This window comes from Cavia porcellus, unplaced genomic scaffold, assembly GCF_034190915.1.
Source record: "Cavia porcellus strain 051 isolate PalLab524CR breed Dunkin Hartley unplaced genomic scaffold, mCavPor4.1 scaffold_20, whole genome shotgun sequence".
Taxonomy (NCBI): domain Eukaryota; kingdom Metazoa; phylum Chordata; class Mammalia; order Rodentia; family Caviidae; genus Cavia; species Cavia porcellus.
Genome location: NW_026947503.1, coordinates 57,659,706 through 57,674,751, shown reverse-complemented (window position 1 = coordinate 57,674,751; position 15,046 = coordinate 57,659,706). Strand labels below are relative to the sequence as shown.

The 15,046-nt window shown below is 34.1% G+C and overlaps 1 protein-coding gene across 7 annotated transcripts in view; it reads left to right on the top strand.

The window, feature by feature from the left end:
* The window catches only part of Rbbp8 (RB binding protein 8, endonuclease), an 87,118-nt gene that overhangs the window by 36,329 nt on the left and 35,743 nt on the right, over positions 1–15,046 (top strand). For 6 of the 7 annotated variants that reach the window (XM_003474036.5, XM_063231848.1, XM_013157189.3 and 3 more), the window contains exons 5-6: positions 5,048–5,160; positions 12,174–12,240. In XM_003474036.5, coding sequence (XP_003474084.1) covers positions 5,048–5,160; positions 12,174–12,240 — 180 coding nt within the window. Of the gene's footprint in view, positions 1–1,828; positions 2,037–5,047; positions 5,161–12,173; positions 12,241–15,046 lie in introns of all 7 variants that reach the window. The other variant, XM_063231850.1, reaches the window with a different exon arrangement.

Genomic DNA, 15,046 nt, shown 5'->3' with positions numbered 1-15,046 from the left:
GGGTACTTCCAGTATCAGCTCCCACATTAAAAAAGAACTGTGACCTTGGATTTAATTAAATTAGGTTTCATGAAACAATGGATAAATCTTAAAAGGGTCCCCAGAAGGAAATCTTAGACTTGTATTGAACAAAATAAATGAGTATGTCATGAATTTTATGGTCACCTGCTGAAAAATATAAAGTTGAATGGAAGGGCAAGAGAACCTTTAGGATGAGAAATAACCATAATAGTATTTACATGAAATTAATGACCACAGGTAGAATAAATTTTCTCAAGAGTACCAATGTAAATGCACCACCTGTGATCCCAGCACTCAGGAGGCCGAGGCGGGAGGATTGCTACAAATTTGAGGCCATTCTGGGCTACACAGTGAGTTCAAGACCAGCCTAAATGGCATAGTGAGACCCTGTCTCAAAAAGACAAAAAAAAAAAGTACATTGTAATGTTGAAACCCTGTCAAATAAAAACAAATAAAATTTAAAGAAGTCTTGTTGGGGTATAGCAAACAAATTTAGCATACTTGTTACTTATTAATCTGCTAAATTCTAATACATCCATTTGAAACTAAACCAGGATCAGCAAGCATTGAAGGATTGACCCCTTTCACAGATGTTATTAAGAGTGACAGTTAACAAGAAAAACTAGAAGTAACAAATAAGCTACAGACTGTTGCTTCATTTTATAACTCTAACCATAGGCATTTTAAGTCTCCTCCAAAACCTGAAGTTGTTATTTTAGTTCATCTGTTTTACCTTCAAACCTTAAGACATTGTTTAAATCATTGTTTTGTTTGCTTTTTAGTCTCTTTTTTGATTAGTATGTTTTTGTGATACATAGTAATTACATTCATTTTGAGGGATAGTACACAGGCATTTTGCATCTTAATCCTTTGTACTTCCAGTCCTTCCATTGCCGGATCTGTGTTTTATATCCCTTTGTCTGCAAAAGGCTTCCTTCACCTTCCCACTGCGGAGATGCTGGTGTTTTGCCCACTGTAATGCTTCTGTGCACCGCTCTTTTTTCTTCCTACCCTCTCCCTTCACAGTAAAACCTATGCAACAGGAATATTGTCAAGACTGATGGTGACATTCTTCTGTTTGGTTTCAGACTTCTGTGTTTGGTTTATGTAAGTTGATCATATAATTTAGAAAATAATAAACTGTATTTGATTATTTATAGGCTATGTAAGTTTGCACTACAGAGCTTAGATGTATTTCCTTCTCTTTCTGTCTGATATCATGACCTCTGACCATATAAAGAGGCCATTTGTGATTTCCAGATCAAATCGGTTTTTTTCCTCGTATATCCCTGGTCCAGCTGCTCCAGATCAGCCCATAATTATATTGTGATAGTGACTTATTTGTAAATTGTAATTTTTCTCAGGATTTGTAGCTACCTTTTCTCATATTGAGACAAAAACTCTATTTTCCTGTCATTAATATTTAATATTCTATTTATAATTCCAATCACCTTTTTTTATTCTTTTTTTTATTGTTACTTAGGATTGAATGTAGGCCCTTTGCACTGAACTATATCTCTAGCTGATTTATGGCTTTTTGTTTGGTTTGGTTTGGTTTTTTGACACAAGGTCTCAGTCACATAGACTGGGCTCAAATTTGGAATTATCCTGCCTCAGCTTCCCAGAGTGCTGGGATCACAGTTATGTGACACTGTGTCCAGTTTGTAGTTCTTTTCTTGAAGATAAAACATCTTAGATTGAAAAACTTCCTACATCATTCATTTCTAGGTTTCTCTGTGGCTCCATTCTGGGTTTCTCTTATTTGGATCTCTGCATTAATTGTATTATTTTATTAATTTCATTTTAGGTAATGAAGAGATATTCATAGAGTAACAACTCTGTGTCAGGCACCGATTCAAACTGTAAGGGTATACCAGTGAACATGGTTAAAAAATGTGGGCCTATTTTTCTTTTGTGTTGGTTTTCATTTTAAGCTATCAACAGAGCTTTGTATCAGTAAGCTCATTCTACTTCAGATTACCCTCAACTAACTGCTGAAAAAGAATGCACTGAAAGTGAGTTTTCTGAGTTCTTTCTTTTCTGAAAATATTATTTTATTGTAACATATAGTTGATATTTTGACCAAATGTAAATTTTTAGGTTCAGAATTGTTTTCCATCAAAACTTGAAGGCATTTTCTAATGTTCTTTCCTTTGTAGATAATAGATTTTTGGAGTTCAACAACTTTAAACCCTTATTCTGAACTTTGATAATGTACTGTGTGTAAGTATGGGAGTTTTGTGTTATGTATGCATTTCCTTCATTGTACTAGACACATAATCTATTAACCTGAAGATCAATATCTGTTATTTTCTGTTACTTGTTTTTTCTTCCAAGTGGGAAATTTACTATTTTATCCCAAGCCTATTGAAATTATTTTGATAATCGCACGTTTAGTCCTTTAGAAATTTTTCCTGGCCTTTTTTTCTTGCGTGCTTATAATTCTAGCACTCTGGGAGGCTGAGGCCAAGCCTGAGCCCTTCCTGAGCCACTTAGTAAATTAGCAAGACCCTCTCTCAAAAAAGAAAGGAGAGGAAAGGGTAAAAGGAAAACTGGGATGTAGCTCAGTGAACAGGCCCTGGGTTAATCCCGGCTACTTCTAGGCAGAAGGAAAAAGAAAAGCACAATGTGTATGTGACCAGTCATCAGCCAGAAAAGGAAAGAATGCCACAATCTCGGGTGATAACTAGAGGAAGAGCAGCAGTGTGAGATGCCTGTGGTGACCTCATTGTTGATGCTTCTTTTTTTTTCTTCTCAGAATATTTCATTTTGTACTAATCATGTTTCTATGTTATACTTTTGAGATTTCTTATTCTCTAGAGTATTCTGTATAGTTTGCTGGGGCGATGACAGTTTTTTTCCCCCTTCTCTCTATAGCTTTTCTTCCAAATTTTTTCTTCTTCCTTTTATAATGTTTGTTTGGTCTCTCACTTTGTAAACTTTTCTCAGATGTTTGTTGATGCTACCTGTTTATAGTAAAGAGAAAGAGATAAAAATTGATTGATGACCCTGAGTACAAAGGTGGAGCTGTGAACTCTCAGCTGTCTGTTTGGTGAATGATGCCCTAACGGTCTTTCTTCCCATCTTCTCAGGCTGGTCACATCTCCTGGAGAGTAGCCCCCGCTCCTTCCTGCTGTGTATAATAAGCAGGCGGACTCGGGAGTCAGGTGTCAGTGTTCCGGATGACAGAAGTACAGGCTAGGTCTGAGACTCTGACTCCGCGTGCTTTCATTACTCTCCTCCTACCCCTATCTGTACTCACGTCTCCCAGCCCAGCCACTTAGGCTCCGACCTGCATACTATTGTCAGGATGCTGAAGAGGTAACCAGTTTCCCAGCCGCTCAGAATATATATTAATGTAGTGATTTCTTAAAATATGCTTTAAATCAGTCCGTCTTTGTACCAGCCCTTTTGTCAATCTTATTTTGAGACAGGATCTTGGTAGGTTGCCCAGACTGACTTCCAACTTGGGATTCTCCTGTCTGGTTCCTGAGTATTTGAGATTTTAGGCATTTGACACCATACCCAACTTCTAATCTTTTTTTGTTTTTTACATCAATATCAGTATTGTTGATAATAGTTTTACATTTATATAAGAAGATCTAGGCTTTTTGTCTTAGTTGTTCAATAGTTATATTCTCTTAAAATTTACTCTGTACACTACTGTGCTGTGACTTCCATACACATTTGAATACATAATATCCTATTGATGTAGGTTATTGAGTTGAAGTTATTTTAAGGTATATTGTCTGAATTCCTATTATTCCTATTATGAGATACAGTCTTCTTTTTAACCATATTTTTCTGAAATTGGAGAAATTTTGAAAAGAATGGAAAAACATGAAGAAGAAAATATACTGTCACCTGCAAAATAACTATTAACATTTTAGAATATCTTTTTCTTATCCATACATCCCTGCAACACTTGTGTAGTACACATAGTTTCCTTTTTGGTATTCACAAATACTTTATAATTTTTTTTCAGGTTTTTTTTTTATTGGTACTGGGGATTGAACTCACGACCATCTGCTTGCAAGGCAGATGCTTATGCCACTGAGCTAAATACCCAGCCCTATTTTATGATTTTTTATGTTGGTTTTTACTAATATTGATTGCTTTGAAGGCTGAGAAGAAAATCTGAGGTGACTTTTTTCTTTTGTATTCTTGACTTCTAATATTTTTCAGAAAAAATTTGTTGAACATTCACTGTGTGTATATATATTATTCTCCATAAAGCAGATGCAGAGTTGCTTAAGACATAATTTGGCCCCTTAGTGCTCAACAGGCTTCATGTTTTGCGTGTAATAAATAAAAACAAAGTTAATTTCTTCAGTAAAAAACTATTTTTGAAGGTTGTATTGGTTCATCATTTTAAAGGGCCAGGATATAGCTCAGTGGCATAAATGCCTGCCTGGCAAGCCCAAGGTCTCAAGTTTGATCCCCGGTACCAAAAAAGCAAAACAAAAACAAAAAAAACTCTCTTTGGACAGAGTTTAATTGACAGACAGAAAATGCGACTGTCACATGATTTCAGTGTATATAAGAATATATTAAGGATTTAAAAAATCATTAAATAGTCTGTTTCCACTACATTTGCCAAACCAGTTCTTTAGCTCTTCATAAAGCATAAAAATTTTGAAGTGCACATATAGTATAATTGTCTCTAATTCAGAAACTCAAACTTTAAAATCTCAAATTTTTCAGTGTTGTGACAGCATACCAAAAGTTTCAAATTTGTGGATATTTCATATTTTAAATTTTTGTATTGATGCTCTGCATCTGCTAATAGCTATATAAATATTCCATACAATAAGGCGTTAAAAAATCTGAAACACCCAATGAAGGAAGGATTTCAAATAGGGGAGACTCTACTTATAAGAAATTATTTTTTACAGATGAAACATGATTTGTTCTTATTTCATAGGTTATGCACAGGTTCCTGTGAAGGAAGGATTTCAAATAGGGGGAACTTGACCTGTGTAAGAATCTTGTAGTAGATGAAAAATGTTTTGTTTTTGTTTCACAGGTTACGAGCAGGATTATGTGATCGCTGTGCAGTAACCGAAGAACATATGCGGAAAAAGCAGCAAGAGTTTGAAAATATCCGACAGCAGAATCTTAAGCTTATTACAGAGCTTAGTGAGTTTGCTTTCTTCATAAAATATTTAAAGTAAAATGTACTGTTGTCACAACCTGTTAGAAAATTGATTGTAATCAAATTGTTTACATGTTTTTTTTTTATTTAGGTTAAAATTCAGACTTTTAGACTTAATCGTATTTTAGTAAGAAATAAATTGTAAAAAGGTATTAAAAATACTGTTTACAGTGGCCTTAAACCGTTACTAGATCTAGTAAATATCCTGGACATATCTATATTTGCTTCTTTGGTTTTATCTTTATTTTATGTAATTTGTATAATAAAGCTAAACGCAGAAGCAGTGGTTTAAGTTTTTACCACGTGCATATATTTTTGGTTTTTATGACATGTAGTACTGGGTGTACTGTTTTCAGCTTTTTCCTCTTACCTACTCACTGTAGGATTTTCTTACGTTATCAGCCATCTACTCTTGTTTTCTCTAAGAATATCCCTCTTAGTTTTCTTGTCTATTTATATCTCCTAGTGACTATTACTTGGATTCCCTGTAAGTAACTCGGAGTCATCATATCTTCATCTAATTTCTTCTTTCCCAAACTGGTTTTATCTTCATTTTTTTTTTTTTGTCAATTGTATTGTTATTCTCTTGTTACTCATGGGATAATATATAGATAGATGTTTATTATTTTAAAAAGATAAGAATATAATATTTCTATATCTAGAGTCAATTCCTGTTAACAGTCTGATTTGTATCTTTCCAAATATGTCCCTCATTTTACCCTCTTCCTCCTGTCTTCTCTTTTGAATGTTAATGGGATTGTGCTACACCTGGTGTTTTGTTTTGTTGTGTTGTGTTGTGTTGTGTTGGCTGTTGTTTCTTGAGACAGGAGCTCACTATGTATTTCGGGCTGGCTTTGAACTCATTATATAGCCCAGGCTGGACTTGAACTCATGGGGAATCTCCTGCCTCAGCTTCCTAGTCCTGGAATTATAATCATGTGCCAGCACTCCTTGTCTGTGCTTCTTGTTCAGATATGTTTTTTCATTTTACAGGTGATCGTGTCTTGGAGTCTTTACATGTTAATGTATTTAGGCCTGTAGATTGTCTGATGTATGTGCGTGTGTGCATGTGTGTCTGCTTATGACTGTTAGATGTGTTTAAGACTATAAGAATATTACCAATGAGTAGAAAACTATTACATTTCAGTAAATATAGTTGAGATTATAACCATAGTACCATTAGTAGTAGAAATGATGTCCAGTAATGTTTACATAGCAGTGAGATTTTCAGCAACTTTAATTAAAAAATAGTCCAAAACTTCAGCAAACTGAAAAGATTTGTCTAGATTGTAAGGAATACGAAAATATTCTAGTAATGGCTAAACCGAATTCCTTATCATCGATGTCTCTTATTTAACTATTCGCATATTAATAGACAGCTCCTGATGTTTGAATGATTGAGAATTTTTATTTTCCTACATCTTCAGATTTGAGTAAAAATGTAATAATAATATCTGATCTGTTGAGTGAAGAATGAGACCTTTTAAAAGTTTGCATTCTTCATTTCTGTTGTTGTGTTCTTACTTATGCTTTGTGTTTTTTTAACTAAGAGGTCTTTGTATCTTAGGGAAGGATTGTTAAACTTGTTATAAATTTATATGGCACATATGTTTTGTCTCACAGTTCATTGTTAACTTCATTTTGTAATATTATTTTTTGAAAATATCCCAGAAATGTAAAAATATCCCCAGTTTTTCTACTGTATGTATATACACGTTTTTAAATTTACCTGTTTAATCCATTTGGAGTTTTTAACATGGAATATGAAGTGAAAATGTACCATTTTCAGAGTATGTAGTCATTTATTCTCAAATTTATTGTCTCGTGATCACAAGATAGCCAACACTTTTTCAGAATTTTTTGTTTACATTCAGTAAAGAAGGGAGAAAGCAAAAGACTGACATGGATATACCAGGAAAATATTTTTTTTTAAAAGGGGTTTGCTGGAGCACTTTCTCAAAGATTTAAATCCCACTGGCCAGGAACCTCTCCTTATGCCCTTTCAGTGAAAGTTACCTAAGAATGCAAAGCCCTATGTCAAGTTACCATTCTTACTATGAGTTCTCTAGGTAAAAATATCATCTACAAAGAGTGAGATTTTTTATTTTTCCTTTTATTTATTTTTAGTTTCTGTTGATGATGGGTCTGACACTGCATTCGCTCGTTTTAGGGTATTGCCATATGTAGCAGTTGACAGGAGAGAGAAGAGATATTTCACTTTTTAAGTGTTGTGGGCCCCTGGTAAATACATAAAATCAAGTTATGGATATTTCCTTCTATGTCTTTTATGCTTAGACTTTTGATTGCATGAATCTGTCAAACTTTCTTAGAATCTGTTGTGTAATCACAGGGCTTTTTTTTTTTTTCAGTGTGTTTATTTTGAGTTCTGATGGTTTTTTAAAGTGAACCCATGTTTCATTTCTACAATAGAAAAGTTATTTATGTTGTTAAGTTGTATTGATAGTTTCCCAGTTTTTCTGTTGTGAAGATTATGTTAAGAGATTGAAATGGGTGCTATTCGTCTTTTCAGCATTCTTCTATTTGAAATAATGTAAAATTTTTCCACATAACCTAGGCTGATGCTGCTTTTAGGTTTGGATCTTCAACTGCCTCCCCTCCCTCACTGGTTACTGGCTTCAAACATGCTACACAAGCACTATACCACTGAGTATACTCTAGCCCTTTTAAAATTTTATTTTGAGTCCAAGGCTCACCAAGTAGCCCAGGCTGGCCTTGAACTTTCAGTCTTTCTGCTCAGCCTTCCAAGTAGCAGGGATTATAGGTGCTTGGTCAGCGATTATTATCTTTATGACATGTATCCTTTGGAAGGTCTTTTAGAGGATATTAGTTGGTTCTAAACTCAATTTTTGTCTGAAATTTTTTTTTTATTTCAACTTTATTCATGTGAGATTATTTTGTTGAATATTCTTATTTTCTGGCTACTGTTAAGATTTTTCCTTAGTTTTTGATATTCTATAGTTTGGTTACAACTAGTTTATTAAAAATTTCACTTCGTATAAACTTTATGATCTGTAGCATCACATCATTAAATCATATCTTAGAAATTGTTGGCTGTTAGCTCTTCCAATATTATTTCCTCTCCTTTCTCTAGGATCCTGATAAAATTTCATGTTCTATCCTTTGTGTCTCTTAACCTTTGGTTTAGTCCCTTATTTCCTTTATGCTGCATTTCTTTAGCTCTCTTGTTCAGTATAGTAATTTATTCTCTAACAGTGTTATAATTTATTTTAGTAACCAAATTTTTCATTTCTAAAAATTCTATTTGGTTCATTTTCAGTTCTGCCTTATCTTTTTTTCTATAATGAAAACTGATGGTCTTTGCCTAAGCCACTTATTCATGGGTGATTGTAAAATGATCATTTTTTGAATTATGTTTGTGATCCTTTCTATATTTATATGACAATAGAGAGAAGAGATATTTCACTTTTAAGTATTGTGGGTCCCTGGTAAATGCATAAAATCAATTTCTATATAATAACCCCATCATTTGGGGTTATTAGATACTTTGGAGTGTAGTTCCTACTAGAATGGCATGCTACATCTTAGTTTGTTTCCCTTCTCTTAGCTTTTTCCTTTCATTGATATTTTTTGGCATAAAGTCTTATTGTAATAGTCATCTGCAGTAACAAACAAGGTTTTGTTTGTGTATTTATTTTCAGTTTGGTTTTGGCAGGAACATGGTTTTCTTTAGTGTTACAGACACATGAACTATTGCATATTTGTGTATATCAATCAGTTTGATTCATTACTATTTTTAATGCTGAAATTTTTAAATTTTGTCTGCCTACCCATTATGTGTAATACTTGGCATGTTCATTTTGGGCATTCCATCTTTTAAGTCTTTAAACATCTCAATACTGTGTAAGATAACCATTATCTGAACTAACTGGGAATCCATGTATGAGTAGTCTTCCACTGACCTAGTAGTATGTGAGTTCAGATCACTACAGCTCCATTCCAGGGGCTTGGCCCTGAACTGGAGATCGTGAGTTCATTTCTCCACCTACCTGCAGTGCAATATCAACATCTGTTTACACTGCAGAGGTTTTCATGAATTTTTTTGGTTTTTTGTTTTGGTTGTTTCTGTTTTTCATTCTCAAAAAGGATTTTGCTACGCAGTTCAGGCTGGCCTTGAACTACTTTGTAACCCAGCCTGGCCTAAAACTCACAGGATACTCCTGTATCATCCTCATAAGAACTGGTATCACAGGCATGTGCCACCAGGCCCAGCTCCTACAGTTTTGTTTTGTGTTTTGTTGATGATTTTGGTGATGTATGGGAGTCTTTTTGGATTTCTCTTCCTGTAAGCTCAGCAGTTTGATAGAAATTATATTTTAATGCAAGATGTAATCAATATGCAGTAAGACTACTGTGAGAATGTTTATTCTACTGTGTCATCCTTAAGTGTTTGCTTAAGCCAAGGAGATTTTCTATTATTTCTTTAAGAAGTTTCTCTTTTATATCCTTTTATATTCTAGATTTCACATTAGACTTACTTTTACTTTGTGTAAATTTATTCTTGTGCTGAATTCTGGGAGGATTTCTTAGGACAGAGTAATTCTATCTTCAGTAAATGGTTTATATCCCATGTGTTAAGTTCAAAGTTTTTGTAATCTTTATTTCTCTTTTATGGTAACTTGTTTTGTTTTATGACCCATCAGCCTTCAGAATATTTTAATATTAGTTTTATTTAATAAAAGGTACCTTTCCTGTGTTAACTCTAATATAGAAGTGAATTCTTTTGGACTAGTTTTAAGTATTAGTTTTATTTCAAGTGTTGATACTGGCCTAGAATTGTAGATGTCTCTTAAATTGATGTTTTTATTTTAATAAATACAGTCTTATTTTTGTAGCCCAAGGGAGAATCCCTACCTTGCTGATAGTTTAAAAAACTACAAGAGCCCTGCTCTAGTGACTGAAAGTTGGAGGCTCGGAACCCTGGTTGGAGAGCTTTGTTCCTTCACAGTTCGTCCTCTCTGTTCACCTTAAGTTGCTCAGGTGCACTGCTCTGATCTCCTTGTATTTATTAGTGGGCTGTCTTGTGTCAGACTTCTGGAGTTCTGTCTTCATGATTTTAGCTTAAGGGCAAGTGTTGGCTACACTTGATTGAACTATTCAGTAATTTGTGGGTCCATTTGCTTCTGATACTGGGATTGATATAAGGAGCTCCAGGGGAAACTCAGCTTTTTTTAAGGCCCTTTTTTGTTGTTGCTTTGTTTTTTTCTTTACTGTTAATCTGAACCTGTTTTTAAATCAGGAAATTTACATAGTTCTGATATCCTGATAGAACTGTTCCTGGCTTTTCAGTAATGCAGTGGGCTTGCTATTTGACTTAGAGTCAGGTAAACCACCTTAATCAGAAATTTGTTCGTCATCTTTGATTTCTGTCACCCCTACAAGGCAGAACTGCCAATAACTTCTGCTTTTATTTTCTTTAGCAGTTATACCTGTCCTTACATCCTATTTCTGTATCTCCCACATTGGTCCCAGATACTCATTTCTTTGAACAATCACCTGACTTCTCATCTTGTTAGTACTTTCTTCTCACTGTGGTATACCCTATCCATGCTTAGGTGAATCTTTCATTATTATTGTTGTTGTTGTTATTACTGTTATTATTGAGGATACTGAGGATTGAACCCAGGGCTTTCACACTGAGTTATATCCACAGCCCTTGTTTTTCATTTCTTACTTTGAAACAGTTTTTGTTAAGATGCCCAAGTAGGGCTCAAGCTTGAGATCCTCTTGCCTCAGCTTCCCAGAGTGCTGGGAAGTTGTGTGTCACTTCATCTGACTAGCTTCACATTAGTTATCTATGAAGCGTGTTACCTAGTAATCTTTAAAATAAAGTCCTGATTTCTTAGTCTGCTATCTAAAGGCTTATACCATTAATTAAAGCCAATGGTTTCTTCTTTATTCTACTAATCTTCTGATGCAATAAATTTATGCCCAACTCAGTTATCCTTTCATGTTCTTCTCAAGGACCCAGAGTAACCCTTTCCACTTCAGAAATTCCTTCTTTTTTTTTTTCCTTTTGTTTCTTTTTTCTCTTTCTTTAATGCTCTTGTCACTTTGCGTTGTACAAAAAATGCCTCCATAGGATCTTGACTCCCTTGGTAGACTATACTTTCCTTTAGGTCACTGTTTATATCCCAGGTTTTTGTTTTTTTTTTTTAAAAGATCCTCTGCAGAAGACAGTTGAGTAATCTTACATATGCATAGTCCAAATATTATTTACTCAATGTTGAAAAGTTGTTTTAGATTTTTGAACCACCAGATTAACAAATTTTGATTATGGTTAACTTTCCCTCATAGAGGTTAACTGTTCTTACTGCAAGTTGATTTCTTACATCTGTTTCTCCTTGTGAAACACATGCATACCAGTGATAACATACTAAGCATTTGTAAGGTTTATGAGAACTCCTGTTGTAGTCCAAATTTGAGTTTCTTTTTTATAAATTAGAATAGATTTTAGTGGAGGTCAGTTCAAACAAATAGTGGCTGCTTCAACAGATATATTTAAATTACTTATACAATGATTATTCATGAAACAGTAAAACTAAGGAAGAAAAATTGATTACAAGTGTGCTTATATTGTAAAAGTCATAGTTATACTCTGTAATTATTTTAAGTGACTCAGTAAATGCTATTTGAAATTAGAGGACTGAGTAACCATATAAAATTCTTTCTTGTCCTCGAGGTGAATAAGCAGACGGTACTCTCTAATATGTATGCTTTGCCCCTAAGCGTCAAATAAAATCATCAGTTAATCAGTTACATGGGTGTGGACAACATGAGATGCACTGCTCGCCACCTAGTAACAAACTAGCTCCCCACAATAGTGAAAACCTTGAATGACATTTGGATGTAGAATTAGAAATTGTAATTTCTCCATAAATGTTGACATTACTTAAAAAGCCTCACATGACTATTAATATAATGATATTATATGCCTTTTTTTTACATTGTTTTTAAGTGAATGAAAAGAATACTCTTCAAGAAGAAAATAAGAAGCTTTCTGAACAACTGCAGCAAAAAATTCAGTAAGTATTTGTCCTAAATTGGAACAGAAAATATTTTCCTCCAACTTTTTATTTAACTGTATTAATCTGCAAATTGATTTTTTTCTTTTCTAAGAGAGGGTGTTACTATGCAGTTCAGGCTGGCCTTGAGTTCACTTCATAGCCCAGGCTGGTATCAAACTTGCAAACATTTTTCCTGCCTCAGCCTCCCAAGTACTGTGATTATAGGAGTGCACCACCACACTCGGCTTTTACAATTACAAATATCTTAAGAATTGCAGATTTCATTTAAAAAATTATGAAGTATTCTACAATAAAAAGTATGAAGAATGCCAGGCACAGTGGTACATATTTATATTGTCAGCTATTTGGGAGACTGAGCCAGGAAGATTGCAAGGTCCAGACCAGTCTGAGCAACTTAAAAACATATTGTCTCAAAATTTAAAAATAAAAAAGACTGAGAATGTAACCCAGTGGCAAAGCATCCCTGGGTTTGAGCCCCAATACCACAAAGATAAATAAGTAGGTAGATAGAAAGAAAACGAAAATCACTGTAGTTTTTGTTTGAGAATATATATGAAGTGTCTGTGTGCATCTCTTACCAAGAAAATATCTTAACTAAAGCATTTTAATCTTTAGGTGATTTATTATAAATATAGAAAGTACTATAATAACTTAAATTTCAGATAAATATTGAGTTTTGTTACTTCTTCTGGTCTTGTCCCAGAAGCTTCATAAAGCAAAGCTTCCTCCTTCTCTGTTTTCTTTTTTACCCCATTTTTCTTTGAGAAAAAAAATAATTTATCCTGAATGCCCGTTGCTCATATTGTTTCTCACCCTCACTGCAATTCTGCAGAGTAGTTTTATGATTCTTAATTTATAAAGGGGGGGAAAGACCAAAAGTTATAGTTGAGTATATTGCCTGTGTTTCCACAACTAGTAACAAGACCATCACTCAGATCCTGCTCTTTCTGTTATGCAATACTGTCTCAAAAGAAAAGGAATACCCTTCTGAAATGGTCTGACTGATTAAGGGTAGAGATAGGAGTAGCTTCTTATTTATATAAAGTTTATGCAACTTTTAAATTGTATTTCTTTTTTTATTTTTTATTTTTTGAGATGGGATCTCACTGTGTTACCAAGGTTGACCTCAAATTCCCTGTGTCAAATGATCCTGGCCCAGCCTCTCAAGTAGCTGGCTACAGCCACACTGTGGTACAGTGGCTCTGTGTGTGTGTGTGTGTGTGTGTGTGTGTGTGTGTGTGTGTGTGTGTGTGTGTGAGAGAGAGAGAGAGAGAGAGAGAGAGAGAGAGAGAGAAATTGATTGGGAGCCCTAAACTGCATCCCTTGCTTCCTCCCTACCATCTTTAAATTGCCCAGGCTGGCCTTGAATTTGCTATCCTCCAGAATCTCTGAATAATTGAGATGGCAGGAATGTGATCCCACACCTGGCTTGTAGCATTTTTTTTTTTAATTTAGGATTCTGGATAATCCTGATAGTGTGACAGGGTTCTTAAACATACTATTGCATTTGTGTAGACATCTGCAAAATCTCTGGTGCAGATGTAACACAAATGACAGTTATCATAGTTATTATATGTGTATAAGCATGTCTCTCTGGCAGAATTAACATTCTTCCCTTCTAGCAGTGTACTTTTAAGTAATAGATGTTACAGTAGCATTCTGATATTTTTCCCACTTGGTCCACTAAATACTGCTAGCCAAAGGGAATTTTGAAGAGAGCAAAGGAGGTTGTGGGATTAGATTGATGCTATGCTAAAATATCAGTACTCTAATTGTACTCAAGCACCATGATGGAAAAAGGCTGAAACACAGATTCATAGTCTTTTGTAGATGATTCCAAAACCCAAAAGTTTTGTTTTAAATTTATTCAGAACTTCACATTAAATATCTGAGCTAAAAAAAAAATTTTATTCAGAACTTAAACTCATCTTAACTGGGAGGATGTTATTTATAGCCTTTATCTCACTTAATATATTTGTGTATTTTTATTTATAAATATTTGATTATAGGATGATGCCTTAGACATCATAAGAAGTGTTATGTAATAATCTAATGTGCTTTGTACTGGTTTTCACTTTTAAAAAAATCTAAATTCTACTCTGAATTATATCTGAGACCAAGGAATTCTATTAGTGATTATTGAACTACATTAGTTTATGTTATATGAAATGATTTAGCACATATGGCTTATTGTATTTTGAAAAATATTTCGATATTTGTATTTTGATGTTTATGAATACCAAAGACAGATAAATACTAAGTGTAGAGTAAGTGTATTAACAGAAATAAGTAGATGATTGCTTCGGGACCCAAGATACATAAAGTACTTTGAAAGTCGATTGCCATTTGGCAAAAATACGAATTCTAGTTAGTTTAAATTTTCTTTTTAGTGTTCTCAGTTTTTTTCCTGTTGAAGCTCATTGATGTTTTCAGGAAGAAAGACAGAAATTCTAGTAGAGTCTAATCACATAGACCAACTCAGAACATGTATGTTTTCTTTAGGGCATGCTTAGTCAGAACATTGTAGGAAATAATCTATTGTATCTTTCAGGTCTTTCCTGAAATTTAAGATAGTTGTGTTGTGATTCTCCTGAGATGACTTCTTTTATGACTTGTTCTCTTTAAACATATTTCCTTTTTGTTGGCAGTTTTCAAAAAAAAAAATAGCAAGTATCAGCTTGTAAAGGCAACCTCATTTCCTCTGACTACCTAAACCACCACAATGTTATCCAATTAATGCCTGAAATTCCCCTTAACTTTAGAAAACATGCTGTCTTATGCTTCTACTTGTCAAGTGCAGTAA